The sequence below is a fragment of the Rousettus aegyptiacus genome, unplaced genomic scaffold, assembly GCF_014176215.1.
Source record: "Rousettus aegyptiacus isolate mRouAeg1 unplaced genomic scaffold, mRouAeg1.p scaffold_m13_p_17, whole genome shotgun sequence".
Classification (NCBI taxonomy): domain Eukaryota; kingdom Metazoa; phylum Chordata; class Mammalia; order Chiroptera; family Pteropodidae; genus Rousettus; species Rousettus aegyptiacus.
Window position 1 is genome coordinate 15,123,208 of NW_023416292.1, and position 24,566 is coordinate 15,147,773.

At 37.8% G+C, this 24,566-nt stretch overlaps 1 protein-coding gene across 1 annotated transcript in view; it reads left to right on the plus strand.

Moving 5' to 3' along the window:
* The window catches only part of ACBD6 (acyl-CoA binding domain containing 6), a 109,811-nt gene that overhangs the window by 80,858 nt on the left and 4,387 nt on the right, over window positions 1-24,566 (plus strand). Inside the window, exon 7 of the mRNA XM_016141154.2 lies at window positions 17,656-17,686. Coding sequence (XP_015996640.2) covers window positions 17,656-17,686 — 31 coding nt within the window. The remainder of the gene's footprint in view (window positions 1-17,655; window positions 17,687-24,566) is intronic.

A 24,566-nucleotide genomic window follows, 5' to 3' on the forward strand; every position in this document is an offset into this window, starting at 1 on the left:
ATAAAAAGATTAACCATCACTTTCAATAGATGTTAAAATATTTTCTTGTTAAAAGTACCCTTGAAATTTGTTTCAGATATTTTAGATTCCGTTATGGTTCATTTGTTTGTTGTTTGGACTGATGTTGCACAGCCGTTTAAGGCAGTGCCTCGACCTCTCTCCACAGAGTGACAGAGACAGGCTTAAGCACGTCTAAGCACCTGTTTAAAAAAAAAAAAAAAAAAAAAAAAAAGTTGCCTGTAACGAAAACTGTCCCCACCTACAATTTATTAAACCTTGACATACTGCATTACTTAAGAGTTCTCAGAGAAAATTAAACCCCTTTTGACTGGGTTTTGCAATGCAGGGAAATTTTTAGTGACATTTAAAAGGTTTCTCTTGTGTTCCTCTAATGGGATAAATAAAAAAGGCTTGTTTTAGCCCAGCAAATGGGGGGACAATCCAATTTCCTTGATTCCATCAAGACACTCTTAAAGCATTAGCCTGTGCAGTAAAAAAAAAAATTCGACTGACCCCCTTTGCCTGATGGCTTTGAAAAGTGTCCTGATGTGTAGGTATTTGCCCAACACAGCATACTTGGTTATCGCTCTTCCAACACATCCGTTGATGGAAAAATCTTATGTGAAGCTCCAATAAATGTCAGTTTATGTTATAGAACTATAAAAACAGTGCACCAGACTATAACGGTCTCTCCGATGGGCACTAGAAGATGAAAAGAAATCCAGTCAAGTATGTTTAAATTTAAACATTAAGGAAAAGATAAATCACTTAAAATAATATTTTAGGAAACTTTTTATGTCATTTAATTATTTCACTGCAGTTGATATTTATTTCTATTTGTCCAAAAGATGGTGCTCATTTACAGAGAATATGCTGGCATAGGGCAGTGGTCCTCAGATGCTAGCTAGCCATAGAGTCACCTAGGGCTTGTTAAAATGGATCGTTGGTCCCACCCCTAGAGTCTCTGTTCAGTAGGTCTGGGGTGGAGCCTAATAATTTGCATTTTTAACAATATTTCAGGTGAAATAGATACTGTCAGCCTGGGACCTACATTTGGAGAACCGCTGGTCTGGAGGCTTGGTAAAAGAGATACTCACCTCTGGATCAGTGATTCAAAATTTGAATCAAATCCTTTAGTCTGAAAGTAGTTAACATCTGAGAGGACTCCGGTGTGCTAAAAGTGTGCTCATGTATGTCAATACAGTCAAATGGACAGGCATGTATTTGACTTTTGGCCTCCTCGTTGACAGTCTGTACAGCCCACTCTGAAGAGGAGAAAAAAAGTTGAAGACAGCTTTTATTTTAGAGAAAAGTGTGGGTGCCTGTGTGTTATTTAAAAGAATAGAAACTGATTATAAGTTTCCTATGACCCGTTGCTTAGCTGTAGAATGATGGTGTTGTTTATGGTATCCTGATATTTAGAAATTTCTTTTTAATAAGATCTTCTGTGCTTCAACTATGTAAAAATCCAAAGCACCTCCTTACTCATTTAAAAAAGTCAATTGAATTATTTACTATTCTGATTCTTTGAAATTCGATCAATTGTGTTGTTCAGAATATTTTGCTCTAGTCATATCAGAATTATTCCTTTGAAATACTTAAAAGTGATGTAAGAGCCCACTTTTACTCTAGAGTCTTGAGAGTTAGACACATACTATTTATTCACTTGTCCTTAAAATGAACCTGTGTAGTATAGGGGACAAAAAAAAATCACCTTTTTGACAAGAAGAAATTATCACAGAGAGAGGTTTGTTGACATCCAAAAATCGGAGAAGCAGAATTAGAATGAAAGGGGCTTAGGAACCCCAAATAGACTGTTTAAAGAAGGTGGTCCACACCTGTTCATTTTCTTCTGATAGAATACGTACGTACGATAAGTACACGCGTACATACATGTTCTTACAGTGTTTGAACGCTTTGTAGTGATTCATGTTCTTCTGTTTCGACTTCTGTTTTCTTCTGGCAGTCCAAGTACTTTCCATCCGAACAAATCTTTTTCATAATATATTTATATATTTTATATTTGCATAACACTTTTTTTTTAAAAGGTCTTCTATATACATTGATTTCATGTCATCCTCGAGGCCGTTGTTTTTTTTAATGGTTTCCTTTTAAAGTCATGGAAATACCATATAATAGAGATACTGACTGAAAGAATACCGTTTATTATAAATATCCTTGTTTTATTCATCGACACTATCACCTTTTAAAAATATTTGGTGAATTTATAGCTAGCTTTGAAGCAAAATAAATGTTGTTTTTAAAGAGTTATCAGTTGCTTTGTGCTTCCTTTGGGAGTAAGGATGCTATCTGCATTACTTAAAACTCAGTTTGAAAATAATTAAAAGTGACTCTGAAATTGCCATGAGTCAAATGAGTGGAAACCAGGCAATCAGTCTTTTGGGGAGCCCTCCCGCATCTCCCTGTTGTCCCCTGAGCCCTACATTTTGTGATTCCTTTCCGGCACAAACTTTCTCGTTTTGGGCTTTGTTTTCCTTAGCTAAGGGTAGGTAATCAAGTCATAGGATGCTGCTGCACGTTGCACCAGGTAGCAGCATCCTGCTGACCTTTTCTCGTGGTGCAGTGAGTGCTGAAGACGGGGCCCAGAGAAGCCTGCACCGAGGAGGTCAGTGCCGAAGTGGTCGTGGTTAATCTCCCTGCTGCTCTGATATCCGACAGCTGGTCTCACGTGGGCCCGGTGCCAGCAGTGTCTTTACAGGCTTTGTGGCAGAGATTATTTAAAGGAGATTAATCCTTCTAAACCCCTTATATTTTAATTATTTCTGTATGTATTTATAAAACCTGCAGTCTGCTTGTTTCAGGACACAACTGTCCAAGCCCTTGTCTTTAACCTGGTTTCCACAGTCAGACAAGTATGTCTGTTACCGGAAAGGATACACCATCACTTTGATTTTCTTGTTATTAAAATTGTTTGCGTTTTTTTTTTTTTTGGTTCATTTTTGTTTTTTGCTTAATATTGTTTACTGTTTCTTGCAAGGGTAACTAAAGTTAAGATGACTTATTTTAGAATCTCTGCTAAGTTACTGTTTTTGTATTGTATGATAGAAATCTGAACTTGTAGACAGATAGAATGTGAAAGCCTTTGAATATTATTAAGCACAGTAGGCTTTTCAGGGCATCATTTTTTCAAGATGGATTAGTAGACATGCCTACCCTGGTGTCTAGCGTTGTCAGCTAACTTTATACTTGACCAGGGCACCCAGACCAAAGATTGCTACTTCCCCCAATTTATGTTATAAAAATTTCCTCTGAATTTAAGAGTTTACACAGTAGGAAGGAACCAGAAAAATCTCGTGAGAGCTTATGAGCTGTCCTTTGTGTCATTGGAGCATCGTGTCTCGGCCACCAGGGAGGCACCTCTCGGTCTTTAGCATGCACAGAGGCAGTTCTCTTTCCTCGCGCACTCTCTCGCCCTTTCAGACACTGAGGAAGGGAACTCTTTAGGGGTCATCCTCTTGAAGGTCTTCCGGTTACTAGGGAACCTCTAATAGGACCTGTCTTGATGCAGAATCTGTTCATGTTATTTATATGTTCTAAACACTTGTTTTAGATTGTTTTATTTTAATGTAACGTTACTATTTTTAGTGACTGAGACTGTCTTTTCTCCTCTTAGTTGGATTTCTTCATGCTTAGCTGAATGAACATTGACAGTATATTTGGGGATGGAGGAGGAATCTTGGTTAGCCAAAATGGTAGTAGCTAATGTATTATCCAAAGTCAATGGTAACTTTTGCTTGTGGTCTAGAAATGAGAATTACACACTGAAATTGGAAAACTTGCCAGTTCTTTACTTCATTTGTGTTAGAGGACATAAATTTAAGTTCTAATTCTGTTGTTTGCCTTATAGATTTGGTCAAGTTTAACCACATTGAATTTCAGTTTCCTTATTTATAAAATGGAGCTAGTACTTACTTACTTCAGGATGTTAGTTTCAAATAATTTAGTATATATGAAAGTGTCCTGTAAAAATGATATACAACTATAAATTTTTATTTTCTTAAAGGATGGCATACCTAAATTAAGGAATATCTGTGGGAGAGTAGGTAATATTGTTAAAGATCTTTTATGCCATCCATATTTTTTGGATGTTCTTTTAATTGGCATTAGTTAAGCTTTTTCCTTGTCTCTTTCCAAAGAATGTTCTTTTCCCTGTAATTGTTATTTCTCAAAAATGTCCTTTAACATGATAGCTATTACAGAAGCATATATTACCATAAAGAATTAGATTCTAATCTAATGTAATAGTATAATACAAACAATAATATATTCATTGTTACATATTATATATAACCTAATAATATAAAAAAATCTTTATGTATTGTATAATATGTTCTTATATTTTAACTGATCTAAACTTCCTATATGTACAATATTAATATTCAAAACCATAACAATATGACAAATTCTATTCAAAACTAGAGAAATTCTTTTATTTATTTATTTATTTATTTATTTATTTATTTATTTATTTATTTATTTATTATTATGTATGCCTACAGCCCCTGGTCTTCCTAGGTAGTCTCCCATCCAAGTATTAACCCGACCCTGCTTGGCTTTGGAGATCAGACATTGGGCTTGTTCAGGGTGGCCGTAGACCATGGACTGTGGCTTCACTGGGGCGTGATCCCAGGACCTTAAAACGTGTAAAGCAGACGTGCTGACCACTGCACTGTGGAACCACATCCCAAACTAGGGAAATTCTGAGTTAGAAATTCTTATCTGACTTGAAGACAATTAGAATATGCTTCAAATTTTAAATAAAAGAATGGCATGCTTAGGACAGTGCTTGCAAAAGGGATCGGAGACCAGATTAATTATTAGGGAGGCTCTTGTAGGAATTAATGGATTAGGAGGTTAAGAACCTAGATAGGGTCCATTACTATGAAGAAAGAGTTAGAGGTACAGTAGGGAAGGAGACTTCACTTAGCCACACTTGAAAGACAACATAAGAGAGGAAGAAAAAGGATAGAAGTTGAATATGACTTCAAAGCTATGAGCAAAAAGGATTTCTTTTCCTGACATTGCTAATTTTCGGGAGCTATCATGAAATCCCTGAAAAATATCCTAAAGAAAAAGAAAAGCCATTAGCGGATATTTGTATACATAGAGATGTTTTCCCAAAAGAATAATAACAAGAGGGCTGAATCTCAATTTTAACACTTCAGAATACTGAAAACTCTCCATATAAACATGAAGATGTACAGAGAGCACCACAGAATCCCGGTGGTATTTAAGAGCATAAGCTTTGGAGCCAGAGACTTAAAGTTCTGGCTCTGCCACTAACAAATCATGTGGCCTCAGACAAAGTTATTTAATCTCACTGTGCTCCAGTTTCTTCACTTGTGAAATGAGATAATTTAATGCCTACTTCATAAGGTTATTGGGTGGATTAAATAAGAGAACACATGTAAATTGTTTAGTGCAGGAAACAGATTAGCCACTACCATAATTGTTTTTACTACCAACCAACTAAAATCAGTCTTTCCTGTTACATTGACAGGTTATAAGCAGAAAGGTATAAAAAATAAAGCATCATGAAATTGCCTAGAATGCTGCATCTTTGTTTTGCTCCTTATTGAAGATGATGCATGTAACTTTATTACTGGATTCGAATGCATAGGTGACTTGATGAAGTCTTTTGTTCTTATTTTTAAACCAGTATCAAAAATAAGACCTTTTTATTTGATTCTTAGTTGTACAACCATACACAAAAGTTATTAAATTACAGTAGGGCTGGGAGGAAGAGGCAGAGTAGGGGAATTACCTAAAGCTAACATTTATTGAGACTCTATTCCCCTTAATACAATCATTCATTCCCCTTAAGAAAATCAGTCATATATGCCAGAAAAATAGCTTCAAAATAGTTTTATCTTGGAATGTATAGACTTTGTTACTTTTCTTTTCATAGGCTATCTCCTATTTTACTGGGTCCCCCAAAGAAAGCAGTTTATTAAATATTTCTTTGGGAAACCCAGGAAAGAATTTACATAGCAGGACTAATATGGACAGTAAAAACTGAAGCAAAAATCTTTCTCTGTTTTTAAACATGTAAAAAAAAAATTACGCTAAAAGAGAATGAAAGTGTGTGGACCACCATTTGATGATATTTGTAGGCAAATAGTTTTGAAAAAATTATAACACGACAATCTGAAACTGTAGCTTCAGGGTAGATAGAGGGTTAAATCTCTGAGCTGTAGAAGCAGATTGTGTTTTCCTTTTGTGATCTGGGCTGACAAGACATCAGTATTCTATTCATCTGTTGGGAAGTAGGCTGTTAATCCAATCAATGACTCTTGAGTGAGCTGTGGCCTGCCTCCCCCACTGGGGAACAATCGGATCAAACTGCAGATTGTTTAAGAGCACAGTGCTGTCCTCATGTCAGGTGGAATTCTCAAGCGTTCCCTGGTGGGCTGGGGATGGGGAGAGCTGTCTTGGCCCATTTATCCTGCTCCTTAAATAACCAGGTATCTGCCTCATCCATACGAAAGCGTTTGGCAATAGTGGCAACAGGAATGCGATAGAAACGCATTAACTTTAACTCACAAAAGTGTGGGTGAAAGGAAGGAACGTTTTCAAACACCCCGCAAAACAGCTTGCATCAAAGTTTTCTCGCTTTATTCATATTTTTTTCCTATTCTTTAAACCCTAAATCATTTTTTCTGCTGGGCTTTATTTTTTTGGTGGTTGCGAACCTCTTTATGTCATTGAATTTTGTTTACCACCACAAGTTCTTCCTGTAAATTTACCTTACCCTGCTTGTATTTCTATAAGTCAACAGGGTACAAATAAATTTTAATATAGATCATAGTAACACTAATTAAATAAAATTTTAATTTTAAAATATCTTTCTCTGAGGAACGCTAATTAAATAAAATTTTAATTTTAAAACATCTCAGTCCGAGCATACATAGTTTTGACATCTTTTGCAGCGTAGCAAAATTTGATTTCTAATTACTGATTTAATAGTCCATTAAGTACATTTGGAAATTATTATTGAACTGATTAGATAGATGTTAGGAGTTGCAGTTCTTGTCTATGAAACGCTGTCCCAAATTTTTCCTTTTAAACAATAAGATAACGAGCTATCATAAAACAAAATATCCAGAGTGGCCAAGAGAGATCCTCAAAGAAGGTACTTACTATTCCAGTCTTAGTGAAGACAGCTTAAAGGGTAATTTTAGTGCTTTCTATCTACATCATATAAAAACGTTCCAGAAAGAATTTCCTAAATCTGCCAAATGTATCCATTCACCCTGTGAATATTTAATATTTAATGTGTACCCAGACCTCTTCTAAGCATTGGAATTACCATGGTGAACAAGACAGACAAGGTTCACACTCTTTGGGATCATAAGTTCTGGTGAGGAAAACATACCAAAACAAGTAAATAAACAAGTAAGAGACAATATCAGAAAAGAGCTAAGAAATAAATAAAGCAGATTGGTTGCTATGAACAGAGTGATGGGGTAAGACTTTCCTGAGAAGTTAATGGTTAAACTGAGTCTTCAGTGGAGAGAAGCTGCTGTAAGCCATGCCCCAAATCCCTGACGCGGGAATGAGCTGGACCTAGCAAGAACAGATGAAATAGAGGGAGCCGAGCATCTCTCCCTAGAAATGCTGATTCAGCAGGGCCAAATGGAATGGCATCTGCGTATGTGGTGCTGTGAACAGTACTGAAAACCTCTCTCTGGCTAGTGTAGTTTCTTACCTTGAATACATTCCCTTACCTACTTATGCGCGTGCCTCTGCTCATGTGTTTTCTTTGCCTGTAACGTTCACCCTTATCTTCTCACACATACATCCCTCTCAAATACTGTCTGCCCTTCAAGACCCCCCTCCCAACTGGAAGCACAGAGTATACTATTCATGAAGTATTCTTACCAAAAAAAGTTGAACCTACATCTTATAAAACCTATAAAAAAAAATGCATGTGATAGCGACGTAAATGACATCAAACAAAAGTAAATAGCGAATGAAATTCTGCCGAACAACTGAACTGACTATTTCTAACAAGTCAGTGGCATTGAGGAGGAAGTGAGTGGGTCAGCTCCAAGTGGAAAGTCACCTAGGAGATCTACCAGTCAAACGGAACACGTAAACCTTGTTGGGATCCTCAGACCTACAAGTCAACTGTAAAAAGACATTTCTAAAACACAATTAGGAAAATTAAGGGCTGTGGTTATATAAGTGAATTCCCATGGTTTTTAGCATTTCATACAGAGATGTGGGGGTAATGACATCTCCGGGATTTGCTTTAAATTATTTCAGTGAGAAAAAAATAAATGTAGCAAATAGCACAATCATTACAGCTGTTGAGTCTGGAAGATGGGTATGTGGAAGTTAATATTTTTGTGTATGTGTGAAATTCTTCATGGAAGATATTTAAAGAGCATGAAATTTTTAAGTTTATCCAAAGAGAACATGAATATTTAAAGGCTGAGAAATACAGTACATTTTGCCTTACCAAACCGATAAAGTTAAGGATACTTAGTCACACTATAAAAAGATTCCATCATTTCTCGGCCTTTTGGCTAAGATCAAGTGTGAAAAGATACTGCTTAAAAAGATTTATCATTGAATGCTATAATTCCCCATCGTGTTCAGAGTCTGCTTTGACATGCACCTGACTTTTCAGGAGTAAATCTTCTGCGTGAAACGAGGCAAACCTCTAATCCCCATGGGGCACGCGATTTCACAGTTTTTAATGCTGTGCTTCATTGATGGAAATCTTTGCTTAATCATTAGGATTCCTCTAGCACATAGAATAGTCACATTTTTAGAAAAATATTGATTATCTGACCTCTTAATACAATAAAGTTTAAAGGAACTTTTACCTTAACGTTTAGTAAAACAGAGAAAGGAAAGATGTGTGTATGTGTGGAGGGCGGGGATCAATCCAGGTCATCTAAGGAAGAAACCTTGGCCTGCTGGGAGCACGATACAGCTAAAAATAAATAATTTAAAATGGAAATATACATGATAGGACTCGATTAACTTGAGTTTTATTATCAAATATATATTACATCTAAGCGTACATGTATACGTGAGAAAAAAGGGCAGTATCATTCTGGTAAACTCATTAAGGCCCATGAAGGTAATTATCGTCACGGTTGCCAGTAATACTTACTTACATTTTCACAATGACTTGTTTCCTGTTAAAAGAATCTCCTCCTTACCCCACCATTCTGCATCCGATATTAACCTTGGAATACTTAGCAATCTTATATACCATTCAAACTACTGGTAAAACAAGGTGAGCCTGGCACTGAGGGCCAGAATCAGGAATCCAGCTAAGCACACAAGGTTCTGTCAGGGTGAGTGACATCCGGGAAGGCTAAGAGGTTAATCAGAGCAGAGCCTCGCGTCGAAGAGTTTGGACCGTCGGCCAGAGTCTTAGCTTCTGAATCCAAGGCAAGGACTCTGCTTTTGTCCAGTTGCCTGGCGGGTGTAAGCAGCCCTGGGCGCCTTCACTGAGTGAGCGTTGGCACATTGCTAGAGCGAGGCTCTGTTCTAGACCCAGGAGGTCATTAGAACAAATAGACTAAGCCCTTCCCATGCAACTTCACCTCAGCCTGGAGTGACAGCCGGCTCCGTGGTGACATATGGGATGGCTGCTCTGATAGGAATGCACGGGAAGTGGTTCGGCCGCCACAGCAGAGGACGCTGTTGGTTTCTGTCTCTGGCTTCTTGGAGGATGTGAACTTTGGCTCCCTGACTTGACCTCTTTACATAACTGGCCACTCTTTCCTTGACACTCTTCCCTCGGCGTCAGCTTTGGTTCTTCCCCCACTTTTGGGGGGTCATTCCTTTACCAGGCTTATTTTCTTCCGGCTGCTCTTTTTAAACAACAGTTTCTACCTTCACCCCACTTCTCACTGTATCCTTTCTCTAGATTACCCCATTAACACCAACAATTTCACTTGTTCCCTCTGGCCTGATGGTTTTCAAATCCGTATCTCTCTAGTTCAGACTTGGCCCTGTTATCTTATGTACCTAACTTTGAATGCTCGACCAGCTTAGTTAATTTTTTAAAATTTATAGACTAAGCTACAGCTCTTGATATATGTGTACTTGAAAAAGTACAGCAATCAACCAAAGAGAAGTATAGATGAGCGGGTGGTCCTGTAAAGGATGATTATTCACTCTCTGCGTGTGATATATTAATTCGGAGATTACGGTTAGTAGGAATTACACAGCATGCCGAGTGTGACTATAATTTACGCTACCTATTGTCTTTAACCTGCAAAAACAACAAGTTCAACCACATTTCTCCTTACTTGTACTTATTTGTCTTGATTCCCCTTGCTCCTTTTCAGCAGCATAGTATAGTTGAGAAAACATAGATTTTGATGATAAAGGGCCTGGGACCGCGAAGAAGTTATACATAATCTCTCCAAGCCTCATTTTACCCGTCTTAAAAATGGAAGTAATGCTTATGAACTAGGGTCGTCGTGAGGATTAAAAGAAAGACGTTCATAAAACTTCCAGCACACAATAAGAATTCAGCGAATGTTTGTTCCTTTTTCTTCCTATTCTAATAGACTCTTTACTGCCTGACACACTTTGGAAAGTTCAACATTCCAGATTAGTGTTGGTTTCAAGTAGCTGAACAGCTATATTTTGCTTTTTATTTTTTCAATGTTTTTCTATAAATTTTTTTCTGCCTCCTTCACCGCTGCCTTCTTCAGCCGTCGTACTGTACCATGGGTACATATAGGTGGTGCGACGCATACAGCTAAAGCTGCTTCTCTCTTGAGATTGCTAAATCTACTGGTTGGCGAGCAGCCCAGCCCTCTTTATGGCTGGCTGTTCTCCGTGGTCTAAAATGTCTGCAACTCGCCACTTCCGTCACAGCTTCTAATTCCTGCGGGCTGCCGCCATCTCTGCCCCCATTCTTTCTTCTAGTCACCATTAGGCTTTGCTGGCCCTCCTACCATTTCTGCTCTCTCCTCCTCGCTTGCCTTCACTTTCCACCTTCCATGTCTCTCCTGCCTCCCACCGCATCTCATATTTCATGGGCAAAGACTGGCCTTTCATTGCTTTCTCAAACCAGGAAGAGGAATCCTTCTATACAGTGAGCCAACTAGCCACCATGCGTTTAATATGGTCCTTATCAGCATTTCCCCCCATATTCTGGGCCCTATTCCAGGTACTTAAGAATGCCAAAACTCAAGTCCCTGAATTAGTGAGGTGTAACCATATTTGGTTTTCCTACAAGTAGTTTATTTTTTAACCTTATTTAACTTTTATTTTATGTAGAATTTTGTGCTAGATACAAAGGAGAAAGGAAATAGAGGTCTATAAATTTAAACTATGTCATGGTCCTTACCTTCACAAGAGCAGGAAAACACAGACATGGTCATATAATACAAGGTAAAAGGTGAAGGCGGGAGAGAGGAAATTTAAGTAAGGATTGTGAAGGCTCGTATTTCTGCTTAAAATTATAAAGACTGGCTGCTTTTAAACACAGTCTCAGAGCAGGGTGTTAGTTTAGATTCGACAAGAGTCAGAACAGAGGACAAGGCCGATGGAGAGGTGCTTCCATGGTTCTCTGCCATTAAAAGGTAACGGTAAAGAATCGCTTAGGGGATCATGGGTATATTTTTTTTCTTGCTTGAGATATGGATCTTTAAATTTCCTGTTATTTTGTCATTCATTTGTGTTCCTTATGAATTTTTATTTGGGCTGAAAAGATACGGCAGTATAGTGTAGACATTGCATATTTCTATGCTTTTGTAGTTTGAATTTTAACCATGGTTGAATTTGTCTACATTTTAACTTTGTTGTGTAATTTTGTTTATTTTTAATTCAACTGAGTATTTTTATTTTACCCAAATGTATAATTCCTTACAAAGATTTCAAATGTATGACCAATTTTAATTTATTAGAATTGTTTTTGCTACTGTTTATAACAACTCCATATTTATTCAATTTGAACATTTCTTTTAAGCTAAAACAGAAAGGAAAGCATAAATAATCATGACAAACAACCCTATTTTGGTGTGGTCATTTGAAATGAAACAACCAAAAAATTTAATCAACTTAAATTTAGAAAAATTAGCTGATATAAGTTGTAAACTAGATGAGTAAAAGCTTTCACTTACTCATTCTTGACATTCAATTCCATTTATTCTTCATAATATATTTTAAAATAGAATGTTTGTAAAAACTAAGGTTTGGGTTCCTATATCTTATTTTGAGGTTACCAAGAAAAAAATGTTCAGAGTCATATTCGTGCTGTAATACAAATTCCACTTTAACATACAAAGAGGAATAACAGAGGTAAGAATTTAGTAGATATAAGATGATGTTTTTATTAAAGCATCATAATCATAATCATAAGAGTATTGTAATGTAGTCAATTTAAAATGATTTTTAATAATGGTTAAAAACCGAACAGGGTTTATATTAGACATAATCTTCGAGTTCATTGATCAAACATTTCTTGCAGAGTGCTTATTATGTGCTAGGCACACAAAAGATGAATGAAAGAAGAAAAATTTACATTTGGGGCCCTAAAGACTACGATTCGATTAAAGAATAATTTAAAATAATCATCCTTTCTTTGTTTCACCCAAATACCTATTCTGTAGACATGTCAAGTAGTTAGACATATAAACAATTTAGAATTGAGGCAAATCCTTGATGTCTTTTTGAAGCACTCCTTTTCTAGTACTTGTGGAAGATAGAAATCGTAACGGAATTAGAAGAGAAGCTGGTTGTCCTCCCGTCTTTCTATTCCACACTTGCCCATCAATTCTGTGATTGCAGTCATGGTTCTCATGGTTATGTCCCTGCTCTGATCGATTTCTTGGTGGACACACTCTAAGTTGAAAGATTAAAAATCTGAGTATTTCACATTAAATGCTAGAACACCTCAGCTCACAGCATCTGAGCTCAAAAGCCTCCAATTAGGCATGGTGATCTGAAGACCATGGCAAACAAGAAGTGGATGGGGCGTGGGGATGGGTAACTCTATTGTAATTGTAAAGAACCGTTTATAAGTAACCATGATTTTAATTGTGGGGGAGGATAAGTTTTTATTGGAAATAGCTAATTAATAAGTATAATCGCTGGAAAATGCTTGTAAACATATAGATGGTATTCAGATTCAGGGAGAGTATAAATGAATAGTAACTTTTTCTCAATACGTGCATGCTCACAAGATAATGTTCCAATCTTGAAAAAACTGCTGATAGATTTTTCACTTTCTAAAGATGCCAGTTAAATGAAGTGTTACTATACCTACTTTTTTTTTTCAAGAAAGGAGTATACCTGTAACCGTCCGCTGAAGGCTTAACTCTTGTAGCTAGAAAAATTCTTAGAAAAATAATCATAAAAAATAGATTTACAAACTTCTGAATTTTGGTTTAATCATACTCTGTTATAGTCACAGATCTCATAAAGAGAAGCGATACATTCCAAGCTTAGAAATAATATTAAAAATTACTCGAAATTATATTACTAATCACAACTTTTGTCACTAGGTCTAATTCCTCACAGTTTTCTTGAGTGTCTCCTTTATATATTTACTTGAAATGCTGTTTTTAAAATAAAATTTATATTTAATATCAAATTATTGGATAAGAACAAAATTTCTCATTAGGCACATGGGAAACCTCATTCCCTCTATGCAGCTCTTACTATTAATTTTATTAAATTTATTGGAATGACATTGGTTGATAAAATTATACTGATTTCAAGTGTACAGTTCTATAATACATCATCTGTATATGGCATTGTATGTTCACCACCCAAAGTCAGGTCTCCTTCCGTCACCATATATTTGACCTCCCTGAGCCCCTTCTCCCTCACCGCCTTTCCCTCTGGTAACTGCCATACTGTTGTCTGGGTCAGAGTTTTTAATGGTTTGTCTTGTCTGTTCATTTGTTGCTTTCAGTTTTACATCCCACATGTGAGTGAAACCATATGGCTCTTGACTTTTTCTGTCTGACTTATTCCACTTAGCAAATCTCAAGATCCATCCACATTGTCGCGAGTGGTGATATTTCATCTTTTCTTATGTCGGAGTAGTATTCTATTGTATATATGTACCACATCTTCTTTATCCAATCATCTATCGAACGACGCTTTGCTTGTTTCTATGTTTTGGCCACCATGAATGATGCTGCAGTGAACAAAGGGGTACATATATCTATAATGAATAAATGTTTTCAAATTTTTCTGATACCCAGAAGAGGGATTGCTAGGTCATATGGTAAATCTATTCTTAATTTTTTGAGGACCCTCCGTAATGTTTTTCATAGTGTTTGTACCAGTTTACATTCCCACCCACAGTCCAAGGGTTTCTTTTAATCTGCAACCTCTTCAGCACTTGTTTTTTCTATCACAAAGAACAATGTAAGAATAATGGGTGTACCAGAAGGAGAAGATAGGGGAAGGGAACAGAGAGCCTATTCAAACAAAGAGTCTACAAGAACTTCTCAAAACTATGGGAAAAAACTGGATCCTCAAATTGAAGAAGCAAAGAGAACACCTAGTTATCTCAACCCAAAAAGGCCTTCTCCAAGGCACGCTATATTAAAACTGTCAAAAATTAATGATAAAGAAAGAATTCTCAAAGCAACCAGGGGAAAGAAGACAGCAACCTATAAAGGAAATCCCATTAGATTATCATCAGATTTTTCAGCAGAAACCCAACAAGCTAGGAGAGAGTGGAATCAAATATTCAAACTATTGACAGAAATCACCAGCCAAGAATAATATATTCAGTAAAGTTATCCTTTAGACGTGAAAGAGAAATAAGACCTTTCCAGCCATACAGAAGCTGAGGGACTTTACCACCATAAGACCTGCATTACAGGAAATGCTGAAAGGGGTTATTCCACCCGAAACAAAAAGACAAAAGGATACAAAACTATGACTAAGATAACTCATAGACAGAAACAGGAAACTGCCGTCTTTTATTCAGAATAGGGTATTATATACTTAAATATAACCTATAGATCAAAGATGGTAAAAACATTTTAAAAAAAAAAATCGAGAAGAAAACAATAGCTACTACAATTTGGGAATGTTTTTACTCTTAATGGTTCATGCTGCCTTACTACTGTGTCTTTAGAACTAACATTGGCAGAGATGTTAATCAAGTCTGAATTGAATTAGAGTATCAATATCACTGTGGTCACACACACAAAAAAGAAATCCAGTAACAGTCAGGAGAATTTTCTGCTCATAGAGAACATCTACGAAGCATGACTGCAGTGTGTGTGTGTGTGTGTGTGTGTGTGTGTGTGTGTGTGTATTTTAGACACGTGGCTCTTGATTCTGTTTGATAGAATGCATTTAGCAGTTGGAAAAAAAATCAGGACATGGCTACAGAGCTTATGCACAGAAAACAGCAGTGTTATCAGTGGCTTAATGTTGAAGGGATAAAATAATGTTTCCACTGTATCAATTCTGAGCAAATACTTAATATTTTCATCAATACTTCATTTAGTAGAATAAAAAAATATACCTCTTATATTTGATAGCATGACCAGTTTGGAGATAAAAGAAAACTAAGTCCTTAAAGAAAATAATTATTAATAAAATGGAAGCATGCTCAAAAATAATAAAGTAAAAAAAGATTAGTGCGGAATACATGTGGAAGAGAAATAATCTCTCACGAGAGACCAACTTGTTCTGTGCACAAGTAGAAGAAAAAAAGGATCTACAGGTCAACCTGAGTGTACTAGTGATTTTGCACTTTGTTAACTATAAACTAAATCTCCTATGCATCGTTGTTTATGCTCTCATTGGATTATCACATCTGGCATTATATTCCACACTTTAGGAAATACGCGTTGACTTTTTAAGTTTGGGTAAAAGAATAAAAGTAGTCAAGAGGTTAAAGAATAAACCAACAAGGAAAGATTAATATATTTGTTCTCTCATTTCGTGAGCATTTATTGAGCACACTACGCAAGACACTGTGGTGGGCCCTGGATGCAGACATAGCACTCGCCTACAGCTCACAGTCTTGGGAGAAGAGACAGAAAAGTATGTGCAGTGCGTGCAATGCCACAGTGGTAGAAAGAGGGACACCTAACCATGCCTGCGGGACTGGGGAGGGTCCCCGAAGAAGGAGGACTGAGCCTTAAAGATTGTAAAATAAAGCTTAAAAAAGAAAACCAAGACTGTAAAAAGAAAGTGGTAAGTTTAAAGCAACACAGGGCTGCTCCGAAAGGATTTGCCAGCCTCCATACCCATGGGGGAGAGATCTCAAAGAACACCAACCGCCGTCAGGAGAAAAGCAGACTAAAAAATATCTGCCCACTGCCACAGAGTTGGCATAGAGGATTCGTCTTGGTCTGTGCTCCAAGCCCGGTGGTGGGAGATGGGTTGGGAGAGAGGTTTGCCCTTTCTAAATTAACACTGCTTGAGTGTTCAAAAATCCCCACGCTAAGAAATCAGCACAGGGATCTCAGACTGATAATATCTCTGCTGTGCCTGGCACAAACCAAAGCAAAATCATTCCAGAGGGAGAGACCCTCAATCCAGGGAACACAGAGTTTTTCACAGATAAAACCCCAATTAAAATGAATTTACAGTCCAAAATTATAGAGAACACAGGAAGCTATCGGCGGTAAGCCAATCTCATTACAACACGCAACATCACCCTGCCTCGTCTCCCTGAACTCAAATCAAAGAAACGTAGGGACTATGACATAAGTCTACTTAAAATGCTTAACTATATCAAAGACAAATTTTAAAACATGAGAAAAGAGCAAGACACTATCCCTAAAAGGTTGGAGGATAGTTTTTCCAGCAGAGCGAAGAGCATTTACAGGTGTGGGAGTTGGCAGTTACAAAGTTAGGAGAAGGATTGGGGGGAAGATGACCAAGGCTCAGGTCGTGAATCGCCTTGCATTCTGTATTAGTGAGCATCTAGTTTGCAGGTGACAGAAAGATCGCAGTTGTCTAGGGAGTATTTGGTTGTTGGCTCACCCGCCTGAGAAAGGCAAGGACCAGACTCGTTCTCTCTCCATCTCTCACTGCTACTTTTTTCTTTGTGAATATTTCATTCTCTCCTCTGCAAACTGGCTTCCTCCAAGAAATGGAGAACGTCACCACTGGGGGTTTTGGCTCAGAATTTTTACTTTTCTTTCTTTTCTGGTTTTTGTTTTTATTTTTGCTTATGTTTTTGTTTTGACATTTATATAATTTACAAAGTGTCCCCCCTGTAGTTTTTACAGTATTATTGACTATATTCCTTATGCTATACTTTTTCGATTGTGGTACAATATACATATAAAATTAACCATTTTAACCATTTTTAAGTGTGCAGGTCAGTGGCATTGAGCATATTCACGTTGTTGTGCAACCGTTACCAGTATTCATCTCCAGAACTTTTTCACCCTCCCAAACTGAAATTTCATACCCATTAAACAGCAGTTCATTCCTCCCTTCTGCCAGCCCCTGCTCACTACCGTTCTAGTCAGCATTCTCCTTTTCTCCAAGACAGAGCTTAGTCAAAAGTTACTGAGAGGCTCAAAGAACTGACTTCTTCGTTTCCTCTATTACATATACCTATGGACTTTGTAATCTCAGATCTATTTGCTAGAGCTTATGGATTTCCTTACTTTCACGATATCCTTGACTTCTAAAAGTATTATTTTTTTTCTTTTCTAGGACAATGAAGGTCAAACAGCTCTGCATTATGGTAAGATAGTTCTAAATTGTTAATTATTTGAGGCTTTGTTTATCTCAACTTTTTCCAATCCTATATGTCCTATATAGTGCTTAGAAAAATGCCTGGCCACCAGCAGAGATACAGTGACTTTTTATTAAAAAAATAAATAAATAGATTAATAACCTCTAAAGTTGGAGATATGTTAAAATTCTTATGGGCACATTTATAGTAAATCAAGCATTTCTACACTATCAACAACAATGGAGGCTTCTTCAGCCCCCATTTGAAAATTTATTATTTCATGCGTGTTACTGTCAGTGACAGGTAAGATGCTAATTATCGTCACTGTAGGAGCCAGAATCTCTCCTACAAGCAATACTTCCTTGATGTAACTAAAGTGAAGAAAATAGGTTTCTTCATTTTAACTCATTTCCCCTACTAATTGCTTAGCCTACTTAAGTAATATTCACTTAAATCATCTGTAAAATAGAGGATAATCTGTAAGATGGAAATAACATGACCCAAAGAGCTACTGGGTAAATTCAGTGAGATAAAGGATATTGAAATGTTTTGTAAACTTTATTAGTAAACTTTATTTAGTAAACATTATTAGTAAACGTAAGAAAAACTTTATTCTTACTTTTATTCTGTTGGGGTGTGAATATGGTTGAATAAGTGACAGCCATCAGTATTTAAACCAGATTAAGGATGGACCACCTTCCGACCTTTTGGGAGGGAGTACATTGGGCTGCTTTGCCGATTTGGGCGTCTGAGACCTCCATTCAATAGTAAGGGGCCCAGGTGCCCCTCGGCACTTTTGTCTACTTGTTAGCTTTTGCTCGGATGTCAAGAACCTCACAGGTTGTCTTGGAGTCTAAAGTGTTGGGCTAGCTGTTAATGATAACTACATTTGTCAGCCTGATAATGAAGATTACATGTCACTAAGTGCATGCGCCAACTCACTGGTAAGTTTAGCTAATATAATCTGGGAACCAAAAACTACAAGAAAAGGAAATTGTGAATCGGTCTCACTTTTGAACATATATGCAAAAATCCTAAATAAAATATTAGCAAATGAAGTCTAATAATGTATTTGAAAAAGAAAGTTTAGTACCTATGTTTTCTTCTATGTATTTTATTGTTTCAGGTCTTCTATTTAGGTCTTTGATATATTTTGAATTAATTTATATGTATGGTGACAGATAGCAGTCTAATTTCATTCTTTTGCATGTGGCTTTCCAATTTTCCCAGCATCATATATTTCTGGGCTCCCAATTCTGTTCCATTGGTCTGTATGTCTGTTTTTCTGTCAATACCATAGTGCTTTGATTTTCATTGCTTTGTAGTATAATTTCAAGTCGGGGAGTGTGATACTTCCAGCTTTGTTCTTTTTCTCAGGATGGCTTTAGCTATTTGGGGTCTTTTGTGGTTCCAGTAATCTAATTCTTGATGTATGTGCCAGTTAGTTACATGGATAAGTTCATCTTTAGAAAATTTTTATACATGATTATAGTACTCTTCTGTATGTATTTATACACAGATAAAAAATTTACACGCAAAAAAGTCCAAACCCGGACGGACATAAGGTAGTGTTACTGTTTTCACCTACATTCTTTCTTAACATTGCCAACAAATGTCTGAGCTGGGCCTTGCTTTCCTCCATTTGCAGATGAGAAACTAAAGTCCAGAGAGTTGAAGTGACCTTGAGAGGGCAACGCAGGTTGTAGGTAGCAGAGCCGAGACACTCGTGAAGGTCTTCTGATTCCACTTCCAGCCCTCTTTTCAAAATGTCATAAATAATGACAGTCCTAGTAAAGCGGACATTATTTTGTGGAAGATAATCTCTTCTAGAAATAAAATTAATGAAAATCCTTTATCATCGGTCCCCTCAATCAGTGAGTCTAGGCTATTTTTCAAAACTGTATTTGCGAGTAAATACAGGTATCAGTATCCCTGCCTATCTGTGTGCTCTTCATATTCTTATGTCTATTCGTCGAGAGTTTAGACGTTAATAAAAATTATCTCGGATTCAGGAATCCTGCCCAGAATTGATCTAGTAAAACAACCTCTATTTCTGTCCTCAGATTATATTATTCATTATGGAAGGAACAAAACAAATACCGTATATGTTATCATCAAGGTAATTAAACACTAAAATAGTGTTATTAGTTAGAGGTTTTGGCATTACAGATACGTAAAATTAAAATATTCTGACAACCCAAGAATCTTTCTTGAAATTAATATTTTAAATTTAATTAATAATCACTTATAGGAGAGATTCATTTTTAATTTAGAATTTTTTTTACCAGGTCGCTGACTTTTGCCAGTTTCTAAGGTCATCAAAATAGTTTGGCATATAATAATTATTACTATTACCTTTTATTAAGTACCTACTATATGCCAGGGAATCTGCTAGGCATATTTTATCTATTTAGTCACTTAACAACATTTAACCTTTTTTATTTAATAGGCAATCAGCAGCTATTTGTTGGTTTTGTTTTATTTTAGGCCCCTTAACCTATTCTTGGGACTTTCATAAAACTATAAGTACAGTTAAACCCGGTGAGTGCAGACAGTGTTGAGGATGACTTGGGGGCTCAGCTATTATTTTTTATGAATTACAGTTTGGCTTGACAGCTGTCCTTGTGTTGACAGCTCTTCTGATTATAGCAGTTGTCAAACTCCATCCTTAAGCAGGTTGTAAATCCTGGCTTCTTCCGATTAAAACTGGGTCAGAGCCAATGGCAGGTTAACTAGAGGCCAGTATTCTACTGTACATCCTTACTAGTTCATTCTAAATGAACTTTGCATAGCAGCATACTAAAACCCTTATTTGTCTCTATTTTACTTTGGCGCTTTTGAATCTTCGGATATTGGTCCCCCTGTTATTTTGTGATTAAACGTGGTCCTTGCTGAAGAGTATATTGGTATAAGTGTGGTCTTCCTTGTAAATGGCCTGTTGGCCTTCCCCCCCTCTCCCTCCACTGGGAATACTAACATCATTGCATCTGTGTCTCCCAGGGGAAATCAAGGCTTTTCCTTGCACGTGCAGTCATGTGATTTCAGAGTGGGCCGGCTTTGTATCCTCATGAGCCCTCGGTCTTCCACGTAAAGCACCATCTGTTCTGTTCCTTCCACGCCGTTACCGGGCAGTGGGAGGAGGCATTAGAGGGAAAATAAATAAAATAAAAAAAAGAAAGAAATTCATCATCAAAACCCCGAGGATTAATGGAGTCAGAAGGCTCACTGTTCTGAATGGAAATTCATCTTCACCTGTGCCAGTGTCAGGGCTGCCTCCGTGGCACTTGACGAATAGAGGTTCCCAGGGTACCATAAATTCAGCAACTGTTCTAATCCCTGTAGGTTTGCTCAAGCTTTTCCGAGATGGGCTTGTGACTGTTTTTGTATTTCCCAGCACATTGTGGGCACCAGTATATCGCCTCATTAATTGGGTAGAATGTGAGCCCCCTTTCCTCCTCGGCTCTCTCTCATCTTCTTCGCTTTGTCCGTTTCGAGGGGGTGGGCAGCTCGCGCGTCTCCGAAAGACAGCTTCCGCCTTGTGAATTGCGCTTCACTGAAGATGCCAAAGGCAGAGAAATCAATTAACTAATGAATTTTGAGCAAATACTAAGTACCCAGCACTGTGCTAGATGGAGCAGAGGGTATTAAAAAGCACAAACTCAAGTAGCCCAGGATCTAACTGGGGGTTCAAAGCCTGTTCTTTTAAAAACTATGCGTTGGCACCTACGTGTGCCAGTAGGCTCTGTGAGGCGTGAGCGTCATTGGTGCCTGTCACCGGTGACTCCGGGAGGCGGCGCCACAGTGCCCTTCTCGTGCCCGGGCACTGCCCCCCGGGGCGCTTTCCCTGTCCTCTAAGCCAGTCTCTTCTCTTCCTTTGTGTCTCTGCTACAACTTCCTGATTGCTTATGCTCTCATATCTGTCCTCGCATACACCACAGGCACTTGTTAATAAAACTTTCTCTGTGGAAACCGTATCCCTTACTCCGAAGTACGGTTTTCGCAACCCTCAAATTCCAAATGAAAATCTCACTTTATAGTTAGACCTGAGCTAAAATTGTATTCACATTGGTTAGGTTAGGGGATTGTTATACAGCCCAGTTAGGCTTTTCTCAGCTGGCTGGCTGTAGTGCTCTAGATGCGGAACTTTAAATTTCAAGCTTCATTCCTGGGTTAGTCCTCATGGGTTATATCATTTCTCACTGCCCGAGAGGTTACTTCCTTGTACAGCATGTATGGAATTAGTGCCCCTTTGTCCGAGACGGCCAGCTTAGCGTTTTCAGCCCGAGTACACATCTACTTAGCCTTGATATTCATACTGAGCCTCAAGTGTCGGGTCAGATTTGAGCTAAGTGTGGTCTGGCAGATCACGCTAGTTATTATCCTGTACTACAGATTTATACACTGGGAAATTTATTCCTCTGATACTGCTTTCAAAGTTCCAATTTTAAAACCTCACCAAGTGTTTCTCACAATAAGTTGAGACTGATAGCTGCGGCAAAAAGGTTAAATGATTATTTCTCAAAATATAAATGTCATGTAGCTAGTTCTATGCAGAATAAATATCCTCTTATCACAGCTACTTGTTACGAGGCAATGTGTCTTTAACTTTGTTATATTTCGTGAAAAACTGTTTTCCATTGGAATCTAATTTAGTGTACAGTGATTCATAGTAGAACCTTTCAGAAATGTAAAGTAAAAATGTTCATTATATTATTTGGGGAGGTAATTTAAAATTCTCAATGATGTGTTGTAATCCTAGACACTTTCTGTTGAATCCTGGGCCTTGGTAAAGGTATCCAGTCTCCACCTTCCTCCTTGTCTGTGATGTACCCCAAAATATCCAGCCCATCAACATCTTCCCCAGGATTAGAATAGGCTGTTCTTAACCTTTCTCTGCCTTTCTCCTTTCCATTCATTCATCAAATATTAAGTTAACATTTATAATTTTAGTAGTTTTCAAAGACATCCCATACCACTGACGGCAGAGATAGCATTCCTAGTTGGTCTGATTTTAACTCAGAAAAATGTTTGCCCTTCACCTTTGTTTACTTAGAACCACCTCTCAGCCTGTGCTATCATAGATTAGAGTCTGGTGCCTAAGTTTGTTAGGATGGGCAATATAAAAGGTCATCAAAGCTGGTCCAAGTTTATAACGAATCACAACCCAGTTTGGGCTGTTGGCTCTGTTCCCACTTCACAGCATGCAGCCGGGGAGCCCTGAGATGCAAGCAGCCACCAGCGGAGTGAAAAAGGTCAGAGGAGCCAGAGGAACTCTCGTTACCTGAGGACCAGCAGAGCAAAGGAAGAAATAGCATATCAAATCCCTTAAAATCCAACTCTGGAAGAGTTCTGCTTCCACTTAAGGTCCAGCAAAGAAAACCAGATTCCAAAGACTGGCAAGGCCCCTACAGGACACACCACCCATTTCACCTTTGGTGGAGCACCTGAGGAAGAGGTGGCCACCGAAAAAGCAGAGAAGAAGAAAACCACTAAAATTAACGTATTCTTAAAGTGAGCTAGTATCACGTTGTAGAATAACTCAGACCCGAGAAGAACCCTCACTCAAGTACTCTTTTTCATTAACCATACTCTCAAAGGAAATTGAGAATGAAGAGAGCCCTCCTCAGAGGCACAGTCACAAACTTTCCATGGACCCTTATTTCATATAAAGCAAAATCCTTAAACTGCTGGGGAAAGAGCAGAAAACTTTTCTGTCCTCTTCCTGTCCCTGGGCTCATGCAGACATCCACTGCTCTTGGAGGAAGAGTAAAAGCAAAATCTGCCCCCAGGGAGGGACAGGGAATGACTGAGATCAGGACCCAGCACTGGCACAAAACAGACCTCTCACCACTGGGGTGGGGCAGGAGACGCTCCCACTCAAGACATGTTCTTCCTCACGTAAGGCAGAGTCGGGCTGCCAGTTGTGGGGCAAGAATGCCGAGCAAATCCTCTGGCAGCCCAGGCTGCACACAGCACGCCGGCAGCATCAGCCCGCAGTCGGAAGAATCTGAGGTGTGCGACGCGCCGAAGTCACCTGTAGCACCAGCAAAATCGAACCCAGTTCAGCTGCTGACTAGGTTGGCTCAACACCCATGCTAATGGCATGACATAAGAGGAGGCATGATTTCTGGGGGTAAATAGTATTATTTACTTCACCCTCCACTGTCCTACACACAATGTTCTGCATTCAGTGAAAAATTATGAGGCACAGAAAAGCAAAGACAAAATAATCCATTGTCAAGCACTAAATTAGTAGTTGTTAGAGCAAGTAGGTAAAAATTCAGCAAGGGTATGAAAGACTTGAACAGTACTGCCAGTCAACCTGACTCAATGAATATCTATAGACCATTCCACCTAATTAACAGAATGAACATTTCAAGTATACATGGAACTCTTTACCAAGATAGAGACTATATATCCTAGATGATAAAACGAACCTCGACAAATGTTAATTATACAAAGTTTGTTCTGTGACCACCACAGAATTAAATTGGAAATCAATAACAGACATATATCTGTAAAATCCCAAATTGTAAGAAACTTGAACACTCTTCTAAATAACGCATAGGTCAGAGAAGAAATTTCAAGGAGAATTAGAAAATATTTTAAACTGAATGAAAATGAAAACACCCTATCAGAATTTGTGGGATGTTGCTAAAAGCAATGCTGAGAGGGAAATTAAATGCTTTTATTAGAAAAGAAGAAAAGTCTCAAATCAGTGGTCTAAGATTCTACCTTAAAAAATATTAGAAAAAGAAGAGTAAATTAAGCACAAGATGAGCAATAGGAATAAAGTTAATAAAGAACGGGGCAGAAATCATTGAAATAGAAAACCAAAAATCAATGAGAAAATTAATGAAACCATTGAAAACCTTTGAAAGGGTCAATA